Genomic DNA, 22,880 nt, shown 5'->3' on the forward strand with positions numbered 1-22,880 from the left:
CTCCATCCTGGACATCTTCCTTACACGATGCTTCAGCAAAACCAACAGCATCGTGAAGGACTCCACCCATCCCTCCCACAGTCTCTTCCAGCTCCTACCATCAGGAAGACGGTACCGGAGCATCAGAGCCCGCTCCGCCAGACTGCTCAACAGCTTTTTCCCCCAGGCTGTGAGAGCCCTGAACTCAAATCACCCGCCCCCCTCTGTAACCCCATGCAAACCCCTACCTCCTGAAACATGGACCACCCCCCACCCCAAACACTTACCACACCAAAGAAAAACTGTATGGAACTTTTTTGTGCAATTGGAAGTGTGCTACACACAGGTGAGTGGGCCTGTACAAACCATCTGTAGTAACACACTCTCCTCTATGTGCACTAGACACTTTACACACACTGCTGCGTGTACACAATCCCACAAAAGACTCAGCAATATATGTATGTTTACATCCTCATGCACTACAAATCATCCTGCACTGTTCCCCAACCAGCTGCTTGACTCAAAATGTCTCTCTTTGCACATGTACAGTATTTGTGAAGCATTCGTATAGTTTGTATTTTTTATCCTTTATTCTTTTAGTTTGTATAGGGTTAATACTTATATATAGTATACTTATAGCTAAATCTGTCAGTAAGTTAGTTGTGTATAGGTTTATAGTGTTTTTTACTTCATTGTTGTATGTCTGTATTTATGTAGCACCGTGGTCCTGCGAGAAACGACATTTTGTTCCACTGTATGTCCCCACATGTAGCAGAATGACAATAAAGCTCAACTTCAACTTGAACTTAATAGATTTGAACTGTACTTAGTATGAAATAAATGCATTTTAAATATATCACTTTTTTTGCTAGGGTTAGAAACTTGGTCACCATTTATATTGGGATATATTTTTAACTACTATGTACTTGCATAAATGATAAGTACAATGTATTTATTCTGCACAAGCACTGCTATTAAGGTTGGATATGGGTGAGTTTATGGACATGTTTAGTGGTATGGGTTGGTTTAAGGGTGGGTTAAGAGGTATGTGTAGGTGTAATCATAGGTGTAACTACAGAACTTAATTACAGATTGCAGGTATTTTTAAATGCAAGTACAACATAATAACATGTATGTGCATGTGCATTAAAAACAAGTGCATAAATGTTAGTGCACAGTAGTTGGAAGACACTTCACACAAAGTTTGTCCAGAAGCTCATTATACTTAATGAATCAACACTAACAAGTCTGACAGATTGAAATATTATCGGATAGTCTCCCTAAATCTCCCTAAAATAAAGTAATGAAGAATTGTCGACAGAGTGTGTGGTGCTGTACAGTGTTAGAGCTTCAATCGGCTTCATCAGAATGATGATACGCCATAACTAAACAGATCCGGCTGTGTGTTTGCCACAGCATCAGGTCAGTGAAGTCTTGTGATTTATAATGAGTTTCCAGCAGACTGAGGGTGGGCTACGTCACACAGTATTGCCTTGTTCTACACACGGCAGGAGTGCTTTGACAAGCGGTGGATAACAGCGCTCCAAAGCAATCACACGCTTGACTTTGACATACGAGTGCATGCATGCACTGGAATCTCTCTGTTGATTAAATCCAGCAAACGTGTCTCTGACGCACTGTGTGTGTGTGTGTGTGTGTGTGTAGATAGGAAGATGGCGGACGCTATGTGGGTCTGTATTCACTGAATGCTCAAAGGACAAGCGTCCTCCACTTCTACTGAAATCCAGCTGCTAAAAACTACAGAAACACACTGACCACACACACACACACGCACACACACACACACACACACTAGTGTATCTTTCAGGAGCAAAGCTGAGGTCTCCATCTTTACTCCAGTGCATTATAAAGTCTGGAAGCATTAAGAGACAAAACAGTTCAGATTTATTGTTTTGGCCATCAACCATAACACAGCAGTAATTATCTTTAAATGGCACTGAATTTATTGCGCCTATTAATGCAAGCTTGTTCTTGATTTTTAATTTGTTTGCATTAGCATTAATTTATGAAATCAATATTTCTGATTTTAAACAAAATAATCTTTTGATTGCTAGATAGTTTGTTGGAAATGTGCAATAAAGAAATATCTAATTTGCTCAATTTGCACACAAATGACTAGCCTATTATTTTGGCAATCACAACAATAATCATCAAATATTGATATTGGCTAAAATGTCTATATTGGTGCTCAAAGACACACTACTCCACACACACTGATACATATAAAGATATATTTTCTCCTGTACATGCAATGCTGGATACTGATGAACCAATAATGACATTCTGCATGATACCAATAAGATCACTTTTTATGTTTTGGAAATTAACTGATAAATGACCAATATATATTGTCAAAATTAAACTAAATATGAAAATATAAAATAAAATTAGTATGCTACAAATAAATGTATGCATCACAACAGTATGTACATTATAAAAATTGGATGACTCTTATTTCCCACTATAGATAAAAGTCTCCTGTTTGAACAAGGAATAATAATAATAATAATAATAATAATAATAATGAGCACTGTCATAAATTTGGTGTAGGATTTTACTTTGAAGCAGTTTTCACTCAGAAATTGCTAGTAAATTTCACTAAAGGTAACACACTGAATTAAAAATGAAATTTTAAAGAGTCTTTTCTTGTATAAAGATCTCCAATAATACTTGTTTTATTAAAGCAAAGTAAAAAAATAAAATAAAAAAAATGAATTGGTATTTTCTTTTAAGACATAATCCAATAATCTTCGTTTTACTTGCAAATGCTAAAAATCATGTTACAGTGAGGAGAGATCAAGCCAATTAAACGGATTAGTTGTGTTTATACAAGAAACAGTGTGTGTCTGAAACAGAGCTCAAAATAACGTCACAAAAAGCTTCTGAATGCTGGAGTTAAGCAAGAACAGAAAATGGCAATAAATATGAGATGAAATAACCGATCAGCTCTCACCATTGATCAGCACAGATAAATGCTCTGCAGGGTGTGTGTCTGATGCAGTGAGAGTGAGCAGGAGAAGAGACCCAGAATAAATGGAGGGCTATAAATAACACAGCAGTTAAGTGGCGGGTGGCCTGCAGGACACTTAATTGCCCCTCATGTGCCGCAGGTAATGCTGTCTCTCATTAGGAAATAAACACCTCTACTCACGGACTGAAGCCTCGCGCTCCTCCAGAAAACACTCCACGATCAGACGGGCCAGGAGAGCCGGAGACAGGTCCACCTGACAGAGACACACACACACACACACCTGCATTCACTGATCATCAGTACTCAATGTGTAATCGATCGACCTGCTTCAGCACACACTCAGACGCCTTCATCTGCTCGAATGCATCCAACAACGCCATCATTTGAAATTAATGGAATGAGTTTACATTCAATTCACTGTAGTTACAAACAAATAACAGCGAGAACTATCATTAGTCATTTTAAAAAGCACATCAGTTTTGTGTGTCACATATTTTAACATCATAACAGCTGATATAAATCAAATTTTAATTTGAAAGATATTATTTAATAATACTTCCTTCCTAAAGTGCATCTCCTGTCGTCTCTCATCAAAATCCAGCCACATATCTGTTTAGATCTGTTTTGTCTTGTAAACGCTGCTTGATCTGTGCAGATTTCTCTCCTGATTCAGACCAGAACACTTTTTCACTGGAGGAAGAGTTATTATGGATTATGGACTCATATTTTAGTTAAAAACATCTTAATGCTGGATTTGTTTCAGCTTTGTTCTTCTCCAGATGTTACCTGATGGACTGGAGTGGTGTGGATTATTGTGATGTTTTTATCAGCTGTTTGGACTCTCATTCTGACGGCACCCATTCACTGCAGAGCATCCATTGCTGAGACACTGATGCAGAGACACATTTATACAAACCTGATGAACAAACAAACTCATCCTGATCTCGGATGACCTGATGGTGAGCACCTTTTCACTTGTGACTGAACTACTGCTTTAAGTTTAAAGTAACCCACAGGTAGACTGACTGTTGATGGTGTTTAATGAGTGCTGTGAGGTCTGACTCACTACAGCAGCTGAACAGAAACAGAAGTCATTATTAGACGGCGTGAACGCTCCAGAGCTGACACTGAATAATGACGTCTGCGTGAGGTTCCCCGCCTCATTCAGGTGCTCATCCTCATCGTTTTCAAATTAATCATGAGCGGATCTCTCGTCTGAAACATGTGAGTAACGTTTATGACGCTCCAATCACATTCATCACTCTTTAATCAGGTTAAATAACTGACCCTGGACTGGATTCACGGGAGTTTGTGTGTCAGATCTCAGACGAGCAATGGGCTCGAATTCTCATCAGTTTTTATGGTGTAGCTCAGTTGGCGATATATATTGTGCCATAAAGCGCTATGACTGTAGCAATTAGCGGCGAGCGGAGCGCCATGAGAGCACAGCGTAAATGTGAAGTAGCGCATTAAACTGAGTCATGAGACACTTATGAGGAAGAGCGTTCAGATCCTTCAACAACAAACTGTACGTCAGTTCAGCCCATTCACAAACAGCTATAGGGATATGATCATCACAGACATAACTATAAGGATTTAACCATATCAAAATCTCACGATATGATCATTTCAAAGCATGCATTTGGGAGAAGATAGGTTTCATGGTTCCTGCAGTAATGAATGGAGGCTGTATCATTATTTCTCATGAGATCAGTGTGAGTAAACGCTGCTCTCTGATGATGACAGGAGATCAGCCCGTAATGAGAGAGTCGTGTGGACTCCTCTCACTGTAATTCAGACTCACCCGCACAATCCCACACACCCTCAGATCCACCACCGACACAGGAATCACTCCAACACTTAATGAAGCTTCTGAAGTAAGAGAGAGCTTCAACATGTAAACAGCACACCTGAATAAAGATATTAACCACTGACCTCTGTGTCAATAATAGAGCGCAGACGCATTTAGAAATGTCACTTATGATAATGACACTGAACTATTTTCCCATGAAGGATAATTGCACCAAATCATTGGTTAATAGGCCGAACCATTAGCCCAATTTTTATAAGTACTAACAGACTGGGAAAACTCCCAATGAATCTTTGAATCTTCTGGGTTAATTATGTTTGTGCTGGAGAATAATAAAGCGTGTATTTCAGTACCTGGTTGGCGAGCTCCAGCAGAAGCGGGGCCGTAGGACGAGTCTTGGCTTCGCTGCGGTACCTTCATTACCACAAAGAACAACAAATGAGAAGAGAGGACAACAAGTCAGGACATGTCAGTTTCCCTGATGGATTCAGCCTCTACGGCTCCAAAACCCAAACCAGACGAGGCCCATCATTAACCTCAAACCACAAAGCCCTCACAGATCCGCCACACTCACATCACAATAAGAGCTAACAAGCAGCGTAACGCAGCTTTCCTTCAGATACGAGCGTGTTTGTCAAGAGATCATCTGCTTTCATCTGATTTGGATTTTGGGAGAATAACAAACAGCAGCGTCCCACCTGAGCTTTATTTTTATAACTGATCTTTCTGCATCTCCAACAGGTGTCCATGACCTTAAAACCCTTCCGCTTCAATTACGCAAATTATTATTAGCAAAAAAAATAATTTAAAAAAATCAAATAAATATGGACATACACACATACAATATATATACATACATATCTAAATTATAAATACATCTAAATGAATGAGTTGTAGCAGATAGTGAAGGAGAAGCATCATCAGTGTTTAAAGCATCCCAGAATGCATCTGGTGAATGCTCAGAACAAGCAGAGACACAATACGAAGACAAAAACCAAACCTGATTGAGGGTCGTGGACCGAAAGTTAATTCTGCATTATATCTCATTATATTATATTAAAATAAAATAAGAAAACAAAAAAGAACTTACAAAATAATAATAATTTAATCTTTTTGTTTACATTTCAATGAAAAAAACCAGAAATATAAACTATAACTGAAGATATGGTTCAATGGCCACACCAGAGTTTATGACAGGACAACTCTGACCCACCAGCTCTGAGCTACACAGAAAAGAAGCTCCGGATTGGTATGTTTGAGCAATACATTACTCACACACTTTAATTTACTTTTTTTCACTGCACTAATGTCAAAAATAGTCATAATAAACAAGGACAGTACATGCTTTTTATATGTATTTGAAAAACACAGGAAGGCACACACACAGCAACAAAGGAGACGCTTTGTTTCATTGTCAGCTGGTTCATGGATTAATTGGCATTACTGGTTTGATGTATTGTGTGTATACGCTGTATTCAGGAGTAGGATCAGCTGGAGGTCATTACGCTCTGGATTCTGCTGTCTGATCATTGCCAGGTCAGTGTTAAACTCTTCTAAATGTACTTCAGGAACACATGAGTGTGATGTGTGTAGGGCTGTTTCTTACCTCTGGTAATATGCTTTGACCACATCAGGAGCGTGATGCCTCCCCATGCTGCGCTTCATCCTCTTCTGAAACAAACACATACACAGGGACTTAAACCAGTTTATATCCTGTGTATGTAAAATATCAGCATCATTAATCAGTCATCGTGTATATAGAGTGTGTGTTTCTGACTTTGCTTTAACTACTCAATATATCTGCATGGCTATCAGGAGTACGTGATGATATTTACATGTGAGAGCAAAGAGTGATGCAAACATACACCTGCACCAGAACTCAACTAGATGAGAGGAGGATCAAGCAATATTACAGAGGCTTTGTTTGCCACAGTGTATGTGTGTATAACTTGAGACATTGATCTGGAATCAAACTGATGTACTGTAGCTGTTTCAGAATAGTTTGCACTGTTTTGAACTCGGTGGTTTAATAATGCAAACCTGTTTTTACACTCAATTCATGACAGGAATCAATTGGTTACCAAGCTACAAAAACAGGAATTAAGATGGGATTATTAAAATAATAAACATTTTGTTTACACTACCATTGAAAAGTTATTTTTGTCTGAGAAATTGCTACTTTTACTCATCAAGGATGCATTAAATTGATCAAAAGTGAACTATCAAGATTTCTATTTCAAATAAATGCTGTTCTTCTGAACTTTCTATTCATCTGTGAATCCTGTGCAGCTCAACTGTTTTCAACATTGATGATAATCAGAAATGTTTGTTGAGCAGTAAATCAGTATATTATTATGATTTCTGAAGATCATGTGACACTGAAGACTGCAGTAATGATGCTGGAAATACAGCTGCGCATCACAGAAACAGAGAATGGGAACATGATGTCAGCAACGCACGGCATTCTGGGACTTTGGGACACGGACACTACAGTAGAGACTGGGTAATAGTGGAGGTAGATGTTAAAATTGATATTAATCCGTTAAAAACACATTAAAATGGAGAACACTTGCTTTGTTTATGTATTTATGAATCACTCTCCGTGTTCATAAAGCAGCCGTTGATTCATTGTTCAGCAAGTCTTTGTGAGAAATTGTATTTGCTCCATTTAAGTCCAGTAAAACTTATTTGGTGTAGTACTTTCACAATATAATTAATTCCAGAGCTGATTTGAGCTGGAATCATGGCGGGATATCCTGTGATTTTCACTAAACGTCTGAAGTGACTAGAGAAACATGCAGAGGACTGTTATTGAGAACCACTGAAATACATGATCAGCTGGCTGAGATCAAGCTATAGGGGTTATTTTGTCTGGCAGATATATCAATGCCACCTAGTTATTCAAAACTGCAAAAGAGAAAGCAATGTGGTCCTGTGTGTGGTACGAAACCATCTGATTTCTGTGAGTGTGTATCATGTTGTTTATGTGTGGTGTCCTGGCCACACGACTGAGATAATTGACTGAAATATTAGTCAAATGCAAGCAGCTCTTCAAAATATGAACACAAATACAGCCATTTGTTTCCTCTGGTGATTTGCATTTGTTGTCATTGTACGCTACTTAGTGTGTCCCTAAACATGGCAGCGACTACCCAGAATGCTGTGTGCAGTGGCATAGTTTCCCATTCTCTATAAATTACAAGCATTGAAGGCAATCCAATAATAATTAAATATTTACAGTAGTAACAACAAATGATATTTTATTATATGATATGATTAATATCATGTTTTTAAATATGATGGTGTCATTCTACACATGGTGATTATCTCTAATATGGACACCCAACATAATATATGATATGGGGGGTGGTGATGGCGCAGTGGATAAGACACATGCCTTTGGTGTGAGAGACCCGGGTTCGAATCCACTGTGAGACACCAATGTGTCCCTGAGCAAGACACTTAACCCCTAGTTGCTCCAGAGGCGTGCGACCTCTGACATATATAGCAATTGTAAGTCGCTTTGGATAAAAGCCTCAGCTAAATGAATAAATGTAAATGTAAATGATATTTACCATCTGAAACTAACCATGTCATGTCAACAAATGGAGAAGTCAGCCATCTATTAATTATCATGTTAATTACTGTGCCTTTAGCTCCAACAGCAGGGGCGCTTTTTACCCCAAATACCATACTTCTACATATCATTTCGTTATTTAAAAACTGTTGCTTTAATTATCTTAAACAAAACTGAAAATCATAAAATATATGCATTTGTCTCAAAATATATGCATTAATTTGATCAATTCTCATTTGCTACTTAAATCAACAACATTTAACAAACGTAAAATATTAGATCAAGTAAGCACAGAATCAGCTTTGCGCTGCTGTGTGTGATGACATCAAGGATCAGACAAATATACACCTGCATCCTGAAAAGCGGATGTTTTGGAAAGTGCTACGCCACGTTTGTGTGTCATCTAGTGGTTTAGAGGAAAATAATATCAAAGGTGCCTTTAACCCTATTTTTCCTCAAATGAGAGCAGTGTAGATGTAAAAGTGCAGAAGAGACGACTTTCATTAAAAACAAACTTCTGAGCGGTAGTGAGCTGTTCTTGGCGTGATATGAACCGGCTCCTCCTGTGATGTGTATATGAGCACTCGCTGTGGCTCTGAGGGTCCGGTGGCCCTGCGCCTTCATTTCCTCTTCTACTAAACTACAACCATTTCTAATGCGATTCAGCGGCGGCTTAACCCGAGGACAGCGAGAGCGGCGCTTAAAAACAACTTATTTAAAAACTACAAAAGTAATTCTGCGGAGACACAGCGAGTGAGTGACAGCTGTCGGCCGGATGATGAATGGCTCTGTTTTGTGCCTCCGCAGCAGCGGCCATCGATCATCATCGGCTGTCAGACGCCCAAAGCGGCCGCGACAGCGCGAGTCAGCAAACATTTAGCACACCGAGCCGCGCTGCACCGGGAAATTATTATTGTCAGAATAATAATGGTTTAGCATAATTTATTACAGGTCCGGCAAATAAGAAGCGGCTCCATGTTATTAGACAGATGGAGGGGCCGGGTTGGCAGTGGTCCACCGAGACTCAGGCGAGAGTGTGTGTGTGTGTGTGTGTCGGTCGGGGGGGAATCCTCCAAACCAATCAGAGAGTTGGCAGTTCAATTACATAGAAATAAGGGGACATTCATCATTCAATTAGGCAGCTGTCAGGCCGCACAAAGGAAGAAAACTTCTAACCTGGTACTCCTGGGAGAAGATGCTCAGAAGAGTGGACGGAGGAAGACTGGAACAAATAAAAGAAGGACAAAGTTAATTACCAGAGTGCATTGCACGCAGACAAAGAGAGAGCAGTGCTTCTGCGAGCAGCCGGCCTGTAATCTCCAGGAACATGGAAACAAGTGTGGCAAAGCTGTTCCAGATGAACGCCCCGGACAGATGACGCAGGATTACGCTGAGAAACCAGAGGAATATAGTGTTGTATGAACGCAACACACCTTTAGACCTCAAGATCTCACTCACAAAAGCTCAAGACATCCGAGTCGCTGAAGCAGAACGTCATCTACACCATCTGATGCGCAAACATACACTGTATAGGTTTTTCATTCATTTGAAATGGTTCTTTATAATATATACTAAACAGTAGAAATATACACACACTTTTTTACATAACGGTTTTCTATTTTAATAATGAATTTCTGAAAGATCATGTGACACCGAAGACCAATGGCTGATAAAAATTCAGCTTTATACAACAGAAATAAATTATATTTAAAAGTAATCCTATTTCACAATATTAGTTTTTTTTCTGTATTTTTGATCAAATAAATGCAGCCTTGATGAGCATAAGAGACGTAAACCATAAAAATACGCACACGCGCGCAACTACAAAACACTGTATTGATTTGTACTATATTTGAGTACAAATTTAACATGAGCTTTTAATAATAAATTAGATTAAATATACAAGTATAACTGTAAAAATATTATAGACACATCATAAAAATATCATTTTGTTTTTTATTACAAAAATAATTATAAAAATGCAGTTTGAAATAGTTTAGAATGTCACCTTTTAAATTTTCATTCATTTTGGTGACATTCCAGGCCTGAAAATCATAAGTTTCCCTGATATTTTAGGTTCAGGTTCAAATCAAACCTGCATCCGTCCATATTCCTCACCTGTCTCCTCAATCATATCAAATCAAGACACAAAACATGAGCTTAATGAAACATATTTGAGACTGATATAATTGTTTAATGCCGATCAGAATCATCTGCTCAGGTTCTGAATCCTGCAGGAACCACAAATGCATTTAGAGATCAAATCCAGATCAAACTATGAATGAAATCTCCCCGATGGCTGAAACAAATCTGCTCAAAGGAGTCACTAATACACTGACATCTGATTCATCATCATTATCATTTCCTGTTTTATATGATATTATTTCCTGATTTATGGTCTTTTTCTTCTGCATGTTTGTTTTACCACATGACTCTGATTTGGCAGCTAGTTTTTCAAATATTATAATCAGTTTGTTTTCTCCAAGAAATATTAGAAAATAACAGATCTATTCAAGTCAGTGAATTTGCATTTACAAAATGGACAACAAATGAGCAGCACGTGTTTGACCCATTTCTTATTTTACGTCCTAACTTTCTTCAGGTTTTTTTTTTCAGAATCATAAAAGCATGTGTTTATTTGTATGTATAAATCCATTTCTGAGCCCACTGTGTGTGCGCATGTGAATCCTAGGGTGGTCTGCAGGCACTGACACTGACGCTTGAGTCCCGTCAGCAGCTGGGCTGTTTGGGATGATGATGATGATGGCTGGAGTTTGTGGGATATCGGGAACATTCCCACTGCAGCCGATGGCCTTTGAAAGAGGAGCCTTTCATGGCAGGAAGCTGCGGCTCCCGAGGGCCGCTCAATTCCACGGATGGCCATAAGCTACATTCATCTTCAGCGGCGCTCAATGTCAAACACCTGCGGAGGGCATGCACCTGGAAAACAGATCCGACGGGAATATCCTGCTCTCCAAACCCTCCTCCGCTCATTTATTCAGCGTCTGAGCCGCTCTCAGTGCTGATTGGTCAGACTTGCATGAGAAATCAAAACAAATGAGCACACACAAAGTTATAGATGCATACTGCAGTAGAAAAAGAAAATTATAATATATGATTCAGGTACAAAGCATTGCACGACCAAGATATTTAACCCGAATATCAACGTGATTGCAACGTGACACTGATTTTATACAATAGTAGTTCAATAAACAAGATGTTAAAATTATTTACATTTTAGACACAATGTTTGCTACTTTTGCTCAATTTCGCTGAAAATAGTTCCAATCAAAGCCACAGCAGAACTGCTGCATGTCTCCGAGCAACACAGCGGTGTTTCCTGACTGAATCAATCCACGCTTTTGAACGAATCAAGTGAGTCAATGATTCAGACTGTTCTGTAGGCTGCTGATTATTGCTCATGTTATTCAACTGCAACAGAATGCTTTGTAATAAGACAATAAATGTTTGACATCTAAATGTGTTTTATCTTATTGGAATAGAAACTAGGAATTGATAAGAATACTCATGTGGGTCAGAAACTAACCGACCAACAGAAAGTCCTGATATGTGGAGCTGTTCACGCCTGCGGTTGACTAAATCTCAAAAGAACAACACTAAGAAGTAAGTGAGAGAAATCTAAATCCCAAAGTGTTGACTGAGTTTTGGCAGTGAACAAAGCCAGCATGAAGATCAGAGAACATCCCAGTCACGAGTGACCAGAGCACCGGCCAAATAACAGCCATTAGGTGAACACATCTACACCGGACCTTGACCAGCGCATTCACACATCTGCTAGGCTTCAGATGGATTACTCCATATAATGATCGTGATTAGGGCCTAATGGCTAAATCTTTAGCCTGTTGAGTTAAGAGGAGGTAAACTGCCCTTAATATCTGTGAAAACAGATCTGTGTTGAACAATGGGCCGAACTTTGAATTATGGGCTTGTTTAGACGCACCGTTTAAGGTCTGAAAGGCTTTCCCACGAGTAAATACATCATCAGATGAAAGAGAGCTTCGAAATACTGTGCATCTGAATCAGCATCAACACTCCTTCAGCAAACACACGACAACCAACCTGTTCACTACAACACACTACTGATCAGAGCAGAGCTATTTCTGTTTCTGAAAGAAGTGTCTTCTGCAGTCACTCGATGAAAAATATAGTGAAAACACAGAAATATTATTACAGTTTAAAACAGCTGTTTTCTGTGTGAATATGTGTTAAACTAATGCATTTCTGTGATGCGCAGCTGTATTTCCAGCATCATTACTCCAGTCTTCAGTGTCACATGATCTTCAGAAATCATAATAATATACTGATTTACTGCTCAACAAACATTTCTGATTATTATCAATGTTGAACACAGTTGTGCTGCACAATATTTCTGTGGAAACGGTCGTACATTTTATTTTTCAGGATTTACAGATGAATAGAAAGTTCAGAAGAACAGCATTTATTTGAAATAGAAATCTTTTGTAACGTTATAAATGTCTTCAATGTCACGTTTGATCAATTTAATGCATCCTTGCTGAATAAAGTATTAATTTCTTTCAAAAACAATGTCACTTTGAACGGAAGTGTATTTCCAGTGCATGACAGAAAGATGTATCACTCAGATGAAATTTAGACTTCATAAGATCATAATAATTGACTGATAGCAGCCTTGAAAATGATTGTTTTCTGTTTTCTACAGAAGTCTAAGTCCAGCGCAAATCAAACTATGATGAACCTGTCAAAAGAAGAGCCGGCACTCATCTAGAGAAGAGCACACTGTTAGTGTTCAGACATTCAGAAGCAAATACACTGTTAGACATGTCTGTCATTTACACAGTTAGTTACTGTATATCACCCAGTATAACACTGAAAATTCCCTTTACAGTAAATAACTGTAATAGCCTTTGCATCATGGGAATTTTCTATGACGTCAGACCCCACATACAGAGTACTGCATTACTGTATTTTTTTTTACAATTGCTGTATACTACTGGAAATAGTACTACTGGAATCAGAAATACAGTTTGCTATTGTAAATCTTAATTACAGTAACTTACTGGCAACAGTGTTACTGTAAAAACCCTTTGAAATGTCTAACAGTGTAGTATAAGTGGGCTCATAATCACATATTACTAGCACTATACAGTATTTAGAGTGTGCACAGCATGCACAAGTTCTGTGTGACCAACTGCATAACAAAAAATATTTATATATTCTATGAAAAAGCAAAAGCAATTGTACTCATCTTGTGCTTTATACAGTTGAGGTCAAGAGTTGACATCCCCCTTTCAAGGTTGAAATGCTCACCGATGCTCCAGAAGGGGAAAAAAAACATGCATTAAGAGCCGGGGGTGAAACTTTTTGAATTTGAAGATCAGGGTAAATTTAACTTATTGTGTCTTCTGGGAAACATGTAGGCTAACTATCTTTTGTAGCTTCTGAAGGGCAGTACTAAATGAAAAATATATGATATTTAGGCAAAATAAGAATATAAAATAATCTAAATTCTGTTCAAAAGTTTTCCTTCTGGAGCATCAGTGAGTGTTTGAATCTCCAGTAATAGCTGCATATGAGTCTCTCAGTTGTCCTCCGTGTGGAAAGATGGATCTCTAAATCATACAGTCATTGTTGGAAAGGGTTCAAATACACAAAAATGCTGGAAAACCAAAGAATTTGTGGGAGCTGAAGGATTTTTCTGAAGAACAGCAGGCAGTTGAACTGTTCAGGACAAACAAGGGACTCATGAACAACTATCACTAAACAACAAAACAGCTGTGGATCGTTCAGGTAACAACACAGTATTAAGAATCAAGGGGATGTAAACTTTTGAACGGGCTCATTTTTATAAATTCAACTAATATTTTCTCTTGTGGACTATATGTAAACATCTTTATGTGAAATATCTTATTCAGGTCAGTACTAAATAAACAATAACATGCATTTTGCATGATCTTATTTTAATAAAGTAAATAACATTTTGCAGATTCTGAGAGGGACAAATGGAATACTTTCAGCGCTCTCTATATAATGTTTATTATATCTGTCCCTGGAGCACAAAAGCAGTCATGAGTAACAGGTATATTTGTAGCAATAGACAACAATACATTGTATGGATCAAAATTATACATTTCTCTTTTATGACAAAAATCATTAGGATATTAAGATCATGTTGCATGAAGATATTTAGTAAATTTCCTACTGTAAATATATCAAAACTTCATTTTTGATTAGTAATATGCATTGCTAAGAACTTCATTTGAACAACTTTAAAGGAGATTTTCTCAATATTTAGATTTTTTTGCTCCCTCAGATTCCAGATTTTCTAATAGTTGTATCTGAAACAAATATTGTCCTATCATAACAAACCATACATCAATGGAGAGATTATTTATTCAGCTTTCAGATGACTGGTTTTGTGGTCCAGGGTCACATATAATATAAAATAATATTTAAGCAAGAAGTGATAAAATGTAAATGTATACCTTAAATGCAAGGCACGTTGTTTTGGATAAAAGTATCTGCCAAATACATTCATGTAAATTTAATGCATTTCATTTCAAGTTGCTTGAAGCAAGAAACAATCTACAGTAGTCTGTCTTTTTCTTTTTCTTTCCTAAGACACAATAGCAGAAGCATATCTGTAATCCTATGAATGCACCTAAAATATAGAATCAAATCATTAAATCAAATCGAATACAGTCTGAATCTGCAAAAATCGTTCATGAATCTAATCAAGAGGAATTCACAGAACAGCAAAAAAAATCATATTCCACAATCCTCCTGAATTTAGGGAAAAGCCGTGCTCAAATACAGAGCATCATTAGAAGGTCATAAAGAGCGTAATGCTGATGGCCTACAGCGTGTCATTCCCAACATGATAAAACAGAAGGTCTGGAAACACAAGAGCGCTTTGGGAATCAGCCGCTCTGGCCATAATTACCCTCCTGACAGCCGTGTATGATGCATTAATACGAGCGCGTCTGAAACAGACTCCGCACCTTCATCCGGATTCACTCCACAACTCAGCAGCCATTCAGAAGCAAAGAGGAGAAATGAACAACACAATCAAACACTAAAGCACTGGCTTATCAGCATCAAACCTCCACTTCTGTCAAAAACAGAAAAGAAGATAAGGATAACACCTTTTCAGCTTTCAGTTGGTTGATGTCTTTAATCATGGACTGAACCATTTCCAAGCGTGCCACTTTCACAAACTATTAATAATAAGAAATGGCAGCAATTAACCTAATGAATGCCACCTGGCTAATGGAGCGCCGGCACGTCATATGTTCTGATAATAATGAGCGTTTGCCACAGATCCATACGTGAAGATCCCGTCACATCTGTCAGGGCGAAGCCGGAGATCATTTTATTCCCAATGATTTAAGGCCTTTGAGAAAAGCATTTAATGTCACAATTGCTCCTGACTGTCTGCCAAGGTTAGCAGGATCAAATGCAGTTTAATGTGCAAACAACTGTGAGTGAACCTAAAGACACAACTTCAGTAAACATCTGGAGACAGAAGCACGCGTAAACAAATCTGCAGCGGCGGTCCGAGTGTGTAACGTCTGATAATCCCATTTTACCAAGATTTCCCCCCTAAGTCAATATTTATCACTAAAGCAAAAACGCTTGTGTTTGTGCCTCATGCTCTACATATGCAAATTGGTCTAATTACACATGCAGATAAGTGCAAAGGAACATCTGCCTCGCCTCCATCGACAGTCAGCTATGATGAATGTGACGTATCGCACAACAGCGCAGACACAAACTCCAGCCACGCGTCTCGTCACATCCAGAATCAAACCTCTTCTGCTGGAAGAGGAAAAGTGTTCAAACCGTCTGAAGGTCTTGTGTGATGTGATAAAGCTAAGATTACACACAGCTAAAATAAATATCTGAATGTGGACCCATAATAAACCGCGTGAAGCACCATCATCTCATGTTATGGTCATCACAGTATATTTGAGATGAAGTGAGTGTCAGTCTGATCAGTCATTTCACAACAGAAACTAAACCCAAAAGTGCTTCATATTTTAATCATATTTTCATTGAGGATGTCTATGCTTGAATGTCATTGGATTACTTTCTCTTTTTATTTGTAGCTTGAACTAAAATCCAAATATCATGTGATTTCATATTTCGAGTTCAAAACCAATATTAGAAAACAAATTTTACAAAATTCTGATTGTATTTTTCCTACATTCCAAGTTTAATGTTTTAATTTTAATTGTAATGCTTTAATTTAATTTTAATAACCGAAAAATTTAATAATTTAACATTTTCTAAAAATCTAAAAATTTCTTAAAATGAGTTAAAAATTTCTTAAAATAGTTTTTTCCCCAGATTTTTTGACATATTGTTTTTCTAGATTCTCTTTAATGATTTAATAGAAATGTATTAACAAAAACAGTAGTGCTCAAATGAATGCATAATTCTGTAGAAGAGAATCTGCACACAGGACATTCACAGAGAGTCATTTCTTAAATGAACACGAGATGTTCTCCAGCTGTCGGAGAGGTTTCTCAATAGTCACCTCAAACACAGACACGTATAACACAATCCCAGCGCTAATTATGATCGGCCGTGAAAGGTGGCACTCGTAGCGCTTTCTGTGACAGGACGTGTTAAAGTTATTTTGGTCTGGCCTCCAAGAGTCATTACTGCAGTTCTCCTGAAAACTGTCAGCACAGCCTCCCTTACCCATCATGCACTGGGCATCTAGGGAGGAAGCAGATTACGCTGACCAGCAGCCTGCTGCCTGGAGCAACGCTACTGACGCTTGTGCCATTCTGGACAATTAGTACCATTCCAGCACTGCAACTGATCCCAGTATGCAAACACACAACCTGCCTGAGTCCAGCTACAAAGCAATGCAATGCAAAGAGTTTTTACTTTATTCAGTTCTGGACGCTGAAAATTGGTCTGAACTCTTCATATCGAACTCTGTGTGCACCAGATTGATGCACTTAACTTTCAGATGTAGAGAGAGACCGACCCCTTTCCTGTGGGAAACACTGAAGGGACAATATTAGCATGCTATAGAAACAGTGCACATGATGTCACGTCTTGTGTGTCAAAATTATTAATTACCATCTTTCTGACAGCCGGGGTGAGAGGAATTGCAAACAGCTGTACATAAAAGGTTGGTAACACAGATGAATATTATACTGTTGTTAATAATTATAATAAGTTAATTAGAAAAATAAAAGCACAATAAATTGAATAGCAAATCAACAGACTGTGTCAAATTGATGACCTGATTTTAATTTGTGGATGCAGTTAAGGAGGTCAGATAATTCTTGTGTTTGTATGCTGTTCTCTCCTCACCGCACAATCTTGGCAAAGCATGACAGGACTCACTACACGGAAGAATTTCATTCCGGTTCTCGCAAATCAAGGATGCTTTCAACATATCAGCCTTGACACCCTGGAAATGCATTCTCGCTCACAGCCTCCTCTTTCACGGAGCTGTTCTCCTCTGGTCTGACCACATAAACGCTGGCAGCTCTGTGATTAAAGAGAGAAGCCACAGGCCTGAGCTGACAGATCCGCTTCTGTTCACACTGAGAGAGGAGAGGAGAGCACTGCACTCCAGATCTGACGTCACTGCACCAGCGTCTGAACGCAGCACAGTCCTGGGAGGAGCATCTTGGACATCTTGACTGTCTGAGCATCCGTTGCATCGCCTCTCGTGTTTTTTCCTCAGTGTTTTGGAACATGAGCATCTCAAGTTAAAATAACTAAAGTTTTAACATTTTTGTTAAATAGTTGTTTGATTTTATATGAGGGCCTGCAGTACCGTGGTTTGACCAGAGTGAAGCACTGTAGCACAAAACTGTAATTCAACCTTCCTGCTTGCAAACCAACAGAAGAAAGAGAAGTCCAAACTAAACCAAACCAGCAGAGTAGGGCTGGGATGATAAATCAATGTGGATCGTTTCTGAGATTTTCCCAATGCGTCATGATTCTCACTGGAATGGATTCTGAGTTTAGTTTTTAACAGCAGATGGCGCACACTTAAATGTTCACGAAGAAGAGCACTTGTGCGTTAGGTTGAGTCATGGAAGTGGTTAAACATACTTGCACCTCTGCTTTTATGCTTTTATGACGTGAAATTACTGTAAACCCAGCCCACTGTAAACACTCTTGTAATTCACTTTTCAAACTTTATGAATGATTATTTTAGGTGCATGTGTAAGGAATTGGAAGCTAGCAGAGCACGGCTGTTTCTAAAGCATGTAGCGCCATCTGCTGTTCAAAACTAAGCTCAGAGAGAATCGTGATGCATTGGGAAATTCTCCTAAACGATGCTGAATCATTTTTTGATTCACAATGCAGCAATTTATTGTCACAGCCCTGCAGTAGACTGTGGGAACGTTTTACAAAACTACAAACAAACAGAGCGGTCGTGTGTAATTAGGGATGGGTACCGAAACTCGGTATTAAATCGGTCTCGGGGCTAAATTATGAAAGACCGGAGTATCGATAAGCTCTGACGTTATCGGTACTTCTGTCTGTATTGGAGAAATTAAGAAAACACACATACATTTATTGTTGCTCTCTCTCTCTCTCTCTCCCTCTCTCTCTCTCTATATGTATATATATATATATATATATATATATATATATATATATATATATATATATATATATATATATATATATAATGTCGCCAGCTGTTTTTATGTGCAATAATATTCAAACATTTGTCTATGATGCATTTTTGCTATGCGCAATTCAGAAGCCAGATCGCGCTCACGCGGAGGAGCTTCAACACATGCAACATGAAAGTCCTGTTTAATTATGATAGAAGAGAGAACCAACTATTCAAACATCTGCTCACACTTTCCTATGGCTGTTATATTAAGCTAAGTATTTTTTTTTTTTTCGATTTTGGCTTCGAAGGATTATAGCCGCATTTCTTCTAGCACAACTCCCTTCTCTTCATAGCGGCGCGGATTCGTTCCTCCGAACCAAAACTTAACATCTGAATCTGCTCAATCAGTGATTGTTATAAAATGCCGTCTTTACTGTTGCTACATTGCAGGACATATTTGATAGTAAAACGTTGAAAGTACAATCTGCTGTTCCCCAGGCTGAAATGTGTGCGCGCGCGTGTGCCTGCGCGGCGGCGTGCTCCAAAACGGACAAGCAAAGCACACTTTGAGCTTCGGGCGCGTCGAAATAACACACACAAATATGCCAAAAAATACACACACAATGTGTCAAAATGGCCGGTTATGGTTATTCTCGTTTTAAGTGGACGAGAACAGTTGGGAGAAAATCCGATGCGTGTCAGTATATTGTCTTAAAGTGTCAGACTGGAGCTTGAGCCATCAATGTTAATCAAAGAACAAAATGCAAAGAGAAAATCACCCACAGCTCTTAATCTGAACAACGTTATAGCTTTAATAAGCATAAATCTATCAGTACATACAGTGAAAACTATGCAGTGCTCATTTACATTTGATTACTTTTGTAACTATTACTTACCTGAACATTAATATTAGTAGACCTTCATGGAAAAATTAAAGCACTGTTTATTTCATTTCGTTTGTGTGTTTGTTTTATTGTATTTGTCAGTTTGTTTTATTTTGTTTCTTTGTTCATGTTGTTACTGTATCTTATCTTATGTATATAAAACACTAAAAATACCTGCACACTGGTGCATTTACAAATTGATGAAGTGCAGGCATTTTTAGTGTTTTATATACATAAGATAAGATACTGTAAGAATATGAACAAAGAAACAAAGTAAAACAAAAAGTACCGATAAGAATACCGTTAAAGTACCGGATCGATAAGCAGTATCGATAAGAGTAGTAAAACCTTAACGATACCCATCCCTATGTGTAATACACTCACAATGGTCTTTTTCGTTCTTCACTTAAAAGGTAAAAAAAAGTTTGGTATATGTAAGCAGCGCTTTCCTGTTAGCAAACATACCAAAACTGATGAGAGCGGATTATTATTACTCTCAATAACGAAATGAATGCACAACAAAAATGACAGCATTAGAAACCAGCAGTTAAGAAAGCATCTGATCGTAGCGATGTGGATTTTTGCACAAGCTCTGCAATCGGCACGCCTTAATGTTGCTTTAAAGCTTTTCATTATTATACATGAAAAAAAAAAGTTGCTTTCAGTTATAATTACAACTTGATTTTCTGCTTTAACACTAGAACCGCCAGGGGTCGCTGTATACCTAAAACCGCCAGCGGGTCCATTTTACCCACGCATATTACAACGGTTTTTATATGGCTAAAGAACATATTATTTCACTGTATTATATGCTACTGTCTTCACAAATAAGCGTCTAGAATGAAATGTTTGTCTAGTCATCAACTATATTTTTGTCCTGTTTTATGTTCAAGGCTGTTTTTACGCAGGCTACTAATCACTTTTCATAGCGGTCAATATAAACAAGCCTGCACTGACGGCGAGAATTAGAAGGAAGTAAATACATATTTGGGTGGTGTAATATTATACTACAATGTCATTAATTAATATATTAAGATATGATAATATAATCATATTAGATAATATATTAACCTATGTTATTTAAATTACAAAAATAGCCAATAGACAATGATGAGCAATAATTCACCACACTGCATGATGCTAAGACAAATTCAGGCACAGCTTCACCTAATTAATTATTCATTTGTTTAGTTATATCATTTGAATAAGAGAACAACACCAATAAACTTCGGGTAATATCAAAAAATGGTTTTATTCATTACATCAATGAATTAATAAATTACATCATTACAATGGTTTTTTCCCCCCAAATTCAGTTTGCTCCATTTTAATTTTACTAGATTCAATTATTTTTATTTTCATTTTTTGTGATTCCATGTTAAAAGCTACATTCAGTTTTAACAACAATTTATTAAAGATAGGGTAGGCAATTTCAGAGTTATTCAGCAGGCAATTTCAGTTAACTTTGAAAGCATAAGATTCCACCCTCCCTGCAAATCACTCTCCAAAGCCACGCCTCCTCCAGAACACATGACCACGCGCAGGTGGAGCAGTGACACGATGAGAGAAGGCATCAACACGGTCAGGTTAGCTCATGTCTCATTCACCGCTGAAAAGCATTACAGTACAAAGCGCGTAATATTACAGTAATAACCCCTTCCATCCTTGAAAATGGAAGGGGTGCAAATACACACGTTCACGCCCTCGGACCGAGAAATATGATTGAATGAACATTTTATGGTCTTACACCTTCCACAGACGATATAAATATAAAAAGTATAACAAAAATTAAAATTTTAGGGCCTTATGAAATCCATTTTCCCCCCTTAAATTATTATATATATATTTTTTTAATTCTTCTGGATTCCGTGTATATTAAATTTTAGTAATCTAAATATTTTCTTTTGTTTTTGCTTTAAATCAATATTGTATTTTGACAGGTTATCATGAAGACCTGTGTGAAGATGTGTGTGTATTTGACGATAGTTTGCACATCATGGAAATCAAAGGGCCGTTCCAGTGTAGTCAACTGAACTAATTGCTCAGTTGTTAATTGCTGTCACTTCTGAGTCCTCAGGTACTCGTTCCCATAGTACAGTCTGCTTCTGAGTTCATGAAACAGCAGCCAAACCACACACAAGTGCCGCTAAAGCAGTCAGACTCAGCAGGCCTGGTCAAATGAGGCTGGTTAACGTCAGTCCCACTCGGCCGCTGGATTAACAGGCATGTAATGGGAGGATAACGGGCAGATGAGCGATAAATAATCAATGAGGAGCACTTCTGCGAGTGTGCCATCACAAACACACCGTCTGCAGCCAAGCAATCAGCATATCAATGGCACAGCGGCCTCCGCACGGATCGCGCTAGATAAACCCCCGATAACAGAGAAATTAACAAATGCTTGACATTTGCTCGACATCCATTATTCTGACACTTCTTCAGGATTTCAAAAGCCTGAGTGCATCCTTAATCAAAATTCATATTCCCCAAGCGAGCCACTGGCACCATATTGCAGCCCGCCTCAGCGCTGATGAAAACGACACATTAGGGCCCGTTTCAGACGCATTAAGGGCCTTGGTGTGTGCAGACTCGAACACGCCCAAACAGGGAGCATCTGCCAAGTCCCGCTCCCAACATCTCCCGTATTCCTCCTCATTCCGGCTCGGGAGACATATGCAAACTGGGTGGAACGGCATTTTAAAGAGGGCCGATCATTACACCCAAATTCATTCATGGGGTTGTACGGGGCCCGGCCGCGGCCCCTCTCAGGGGAGGAGTGACAGCACCCCATATGATTCGGACAGCACTCTTAAGAGCGCTTCATTTCCAATTCTAATGCAGAGGAGTCAGAGGAAAGGCCGGGCCGATGTCACCCTCGCCAGCCGCCCATCACGGCCCGCGCCGCGTGGGATTTGCATGCGTCTCCATTGTGAGACGGGGAGACTGACAGCACCGTGTCCAATTCACACTCCCTTCAGAACAGCCAGAGCTCGGGAGAGGCATGGCTGATAGATGACTCCAACATCTGTGTTACGGGA

At 38.6% G+C, this 22,880-nt stretch overlaps 1 protein-coding gene across 13 annotated transcripts in view; it reads right to left on the bottom strand.

Moving 5' to 3' along the window:
• Positions 1–22,880, bottom strand: part of LOC306886327 (CDAN1-interacting nuclease 1) — a 96,990-nt gene that overhangs the window by 62,485 nt on the left and 11,625 nt on the right. For 11 of the 13 annotated variants that reach the window (XM_079443362.1, XM_079443351.1, XM_079443360.1 and 8 more), the window contains 4 exons: positions 9,535–9,580; positions 6,388–6,452; positions 5,135–5,195; positions 3,152–3,224 (listed from right to left, as the gene is read on the bottom strand). In XM_079443362.1, the coding sequence (XP_079299488.1) occupies positions 3,152–3,224; positions 5,135–5,195; positions 6,388–6,452; positions 9,535–9,580 (245 nt within the window). The remainder of the gene's footprint in view (positions 1–3,151; positions 3,225–5,134; positions 5,196–6,387; positions 6,453–9,534; positions 9,581–22,880) is intronic. The other 2 variants (XM_079443353.1, XM_079443354.1) reach the window with 1 other exon arrangement.

This window comes from Barbus barbus, assembly GCF_936440315.1.
Source record: "Barbus barbus genome assembly, chromosome: 20".
In the NCBI taxonomy this organism is placed as follows: domain Eukaryota; kingdom Metazoa; phylum Chordata; class Actinopteri; order Cypriniformes; family Cyprinidae; genus Barbus; species Barbus barbus.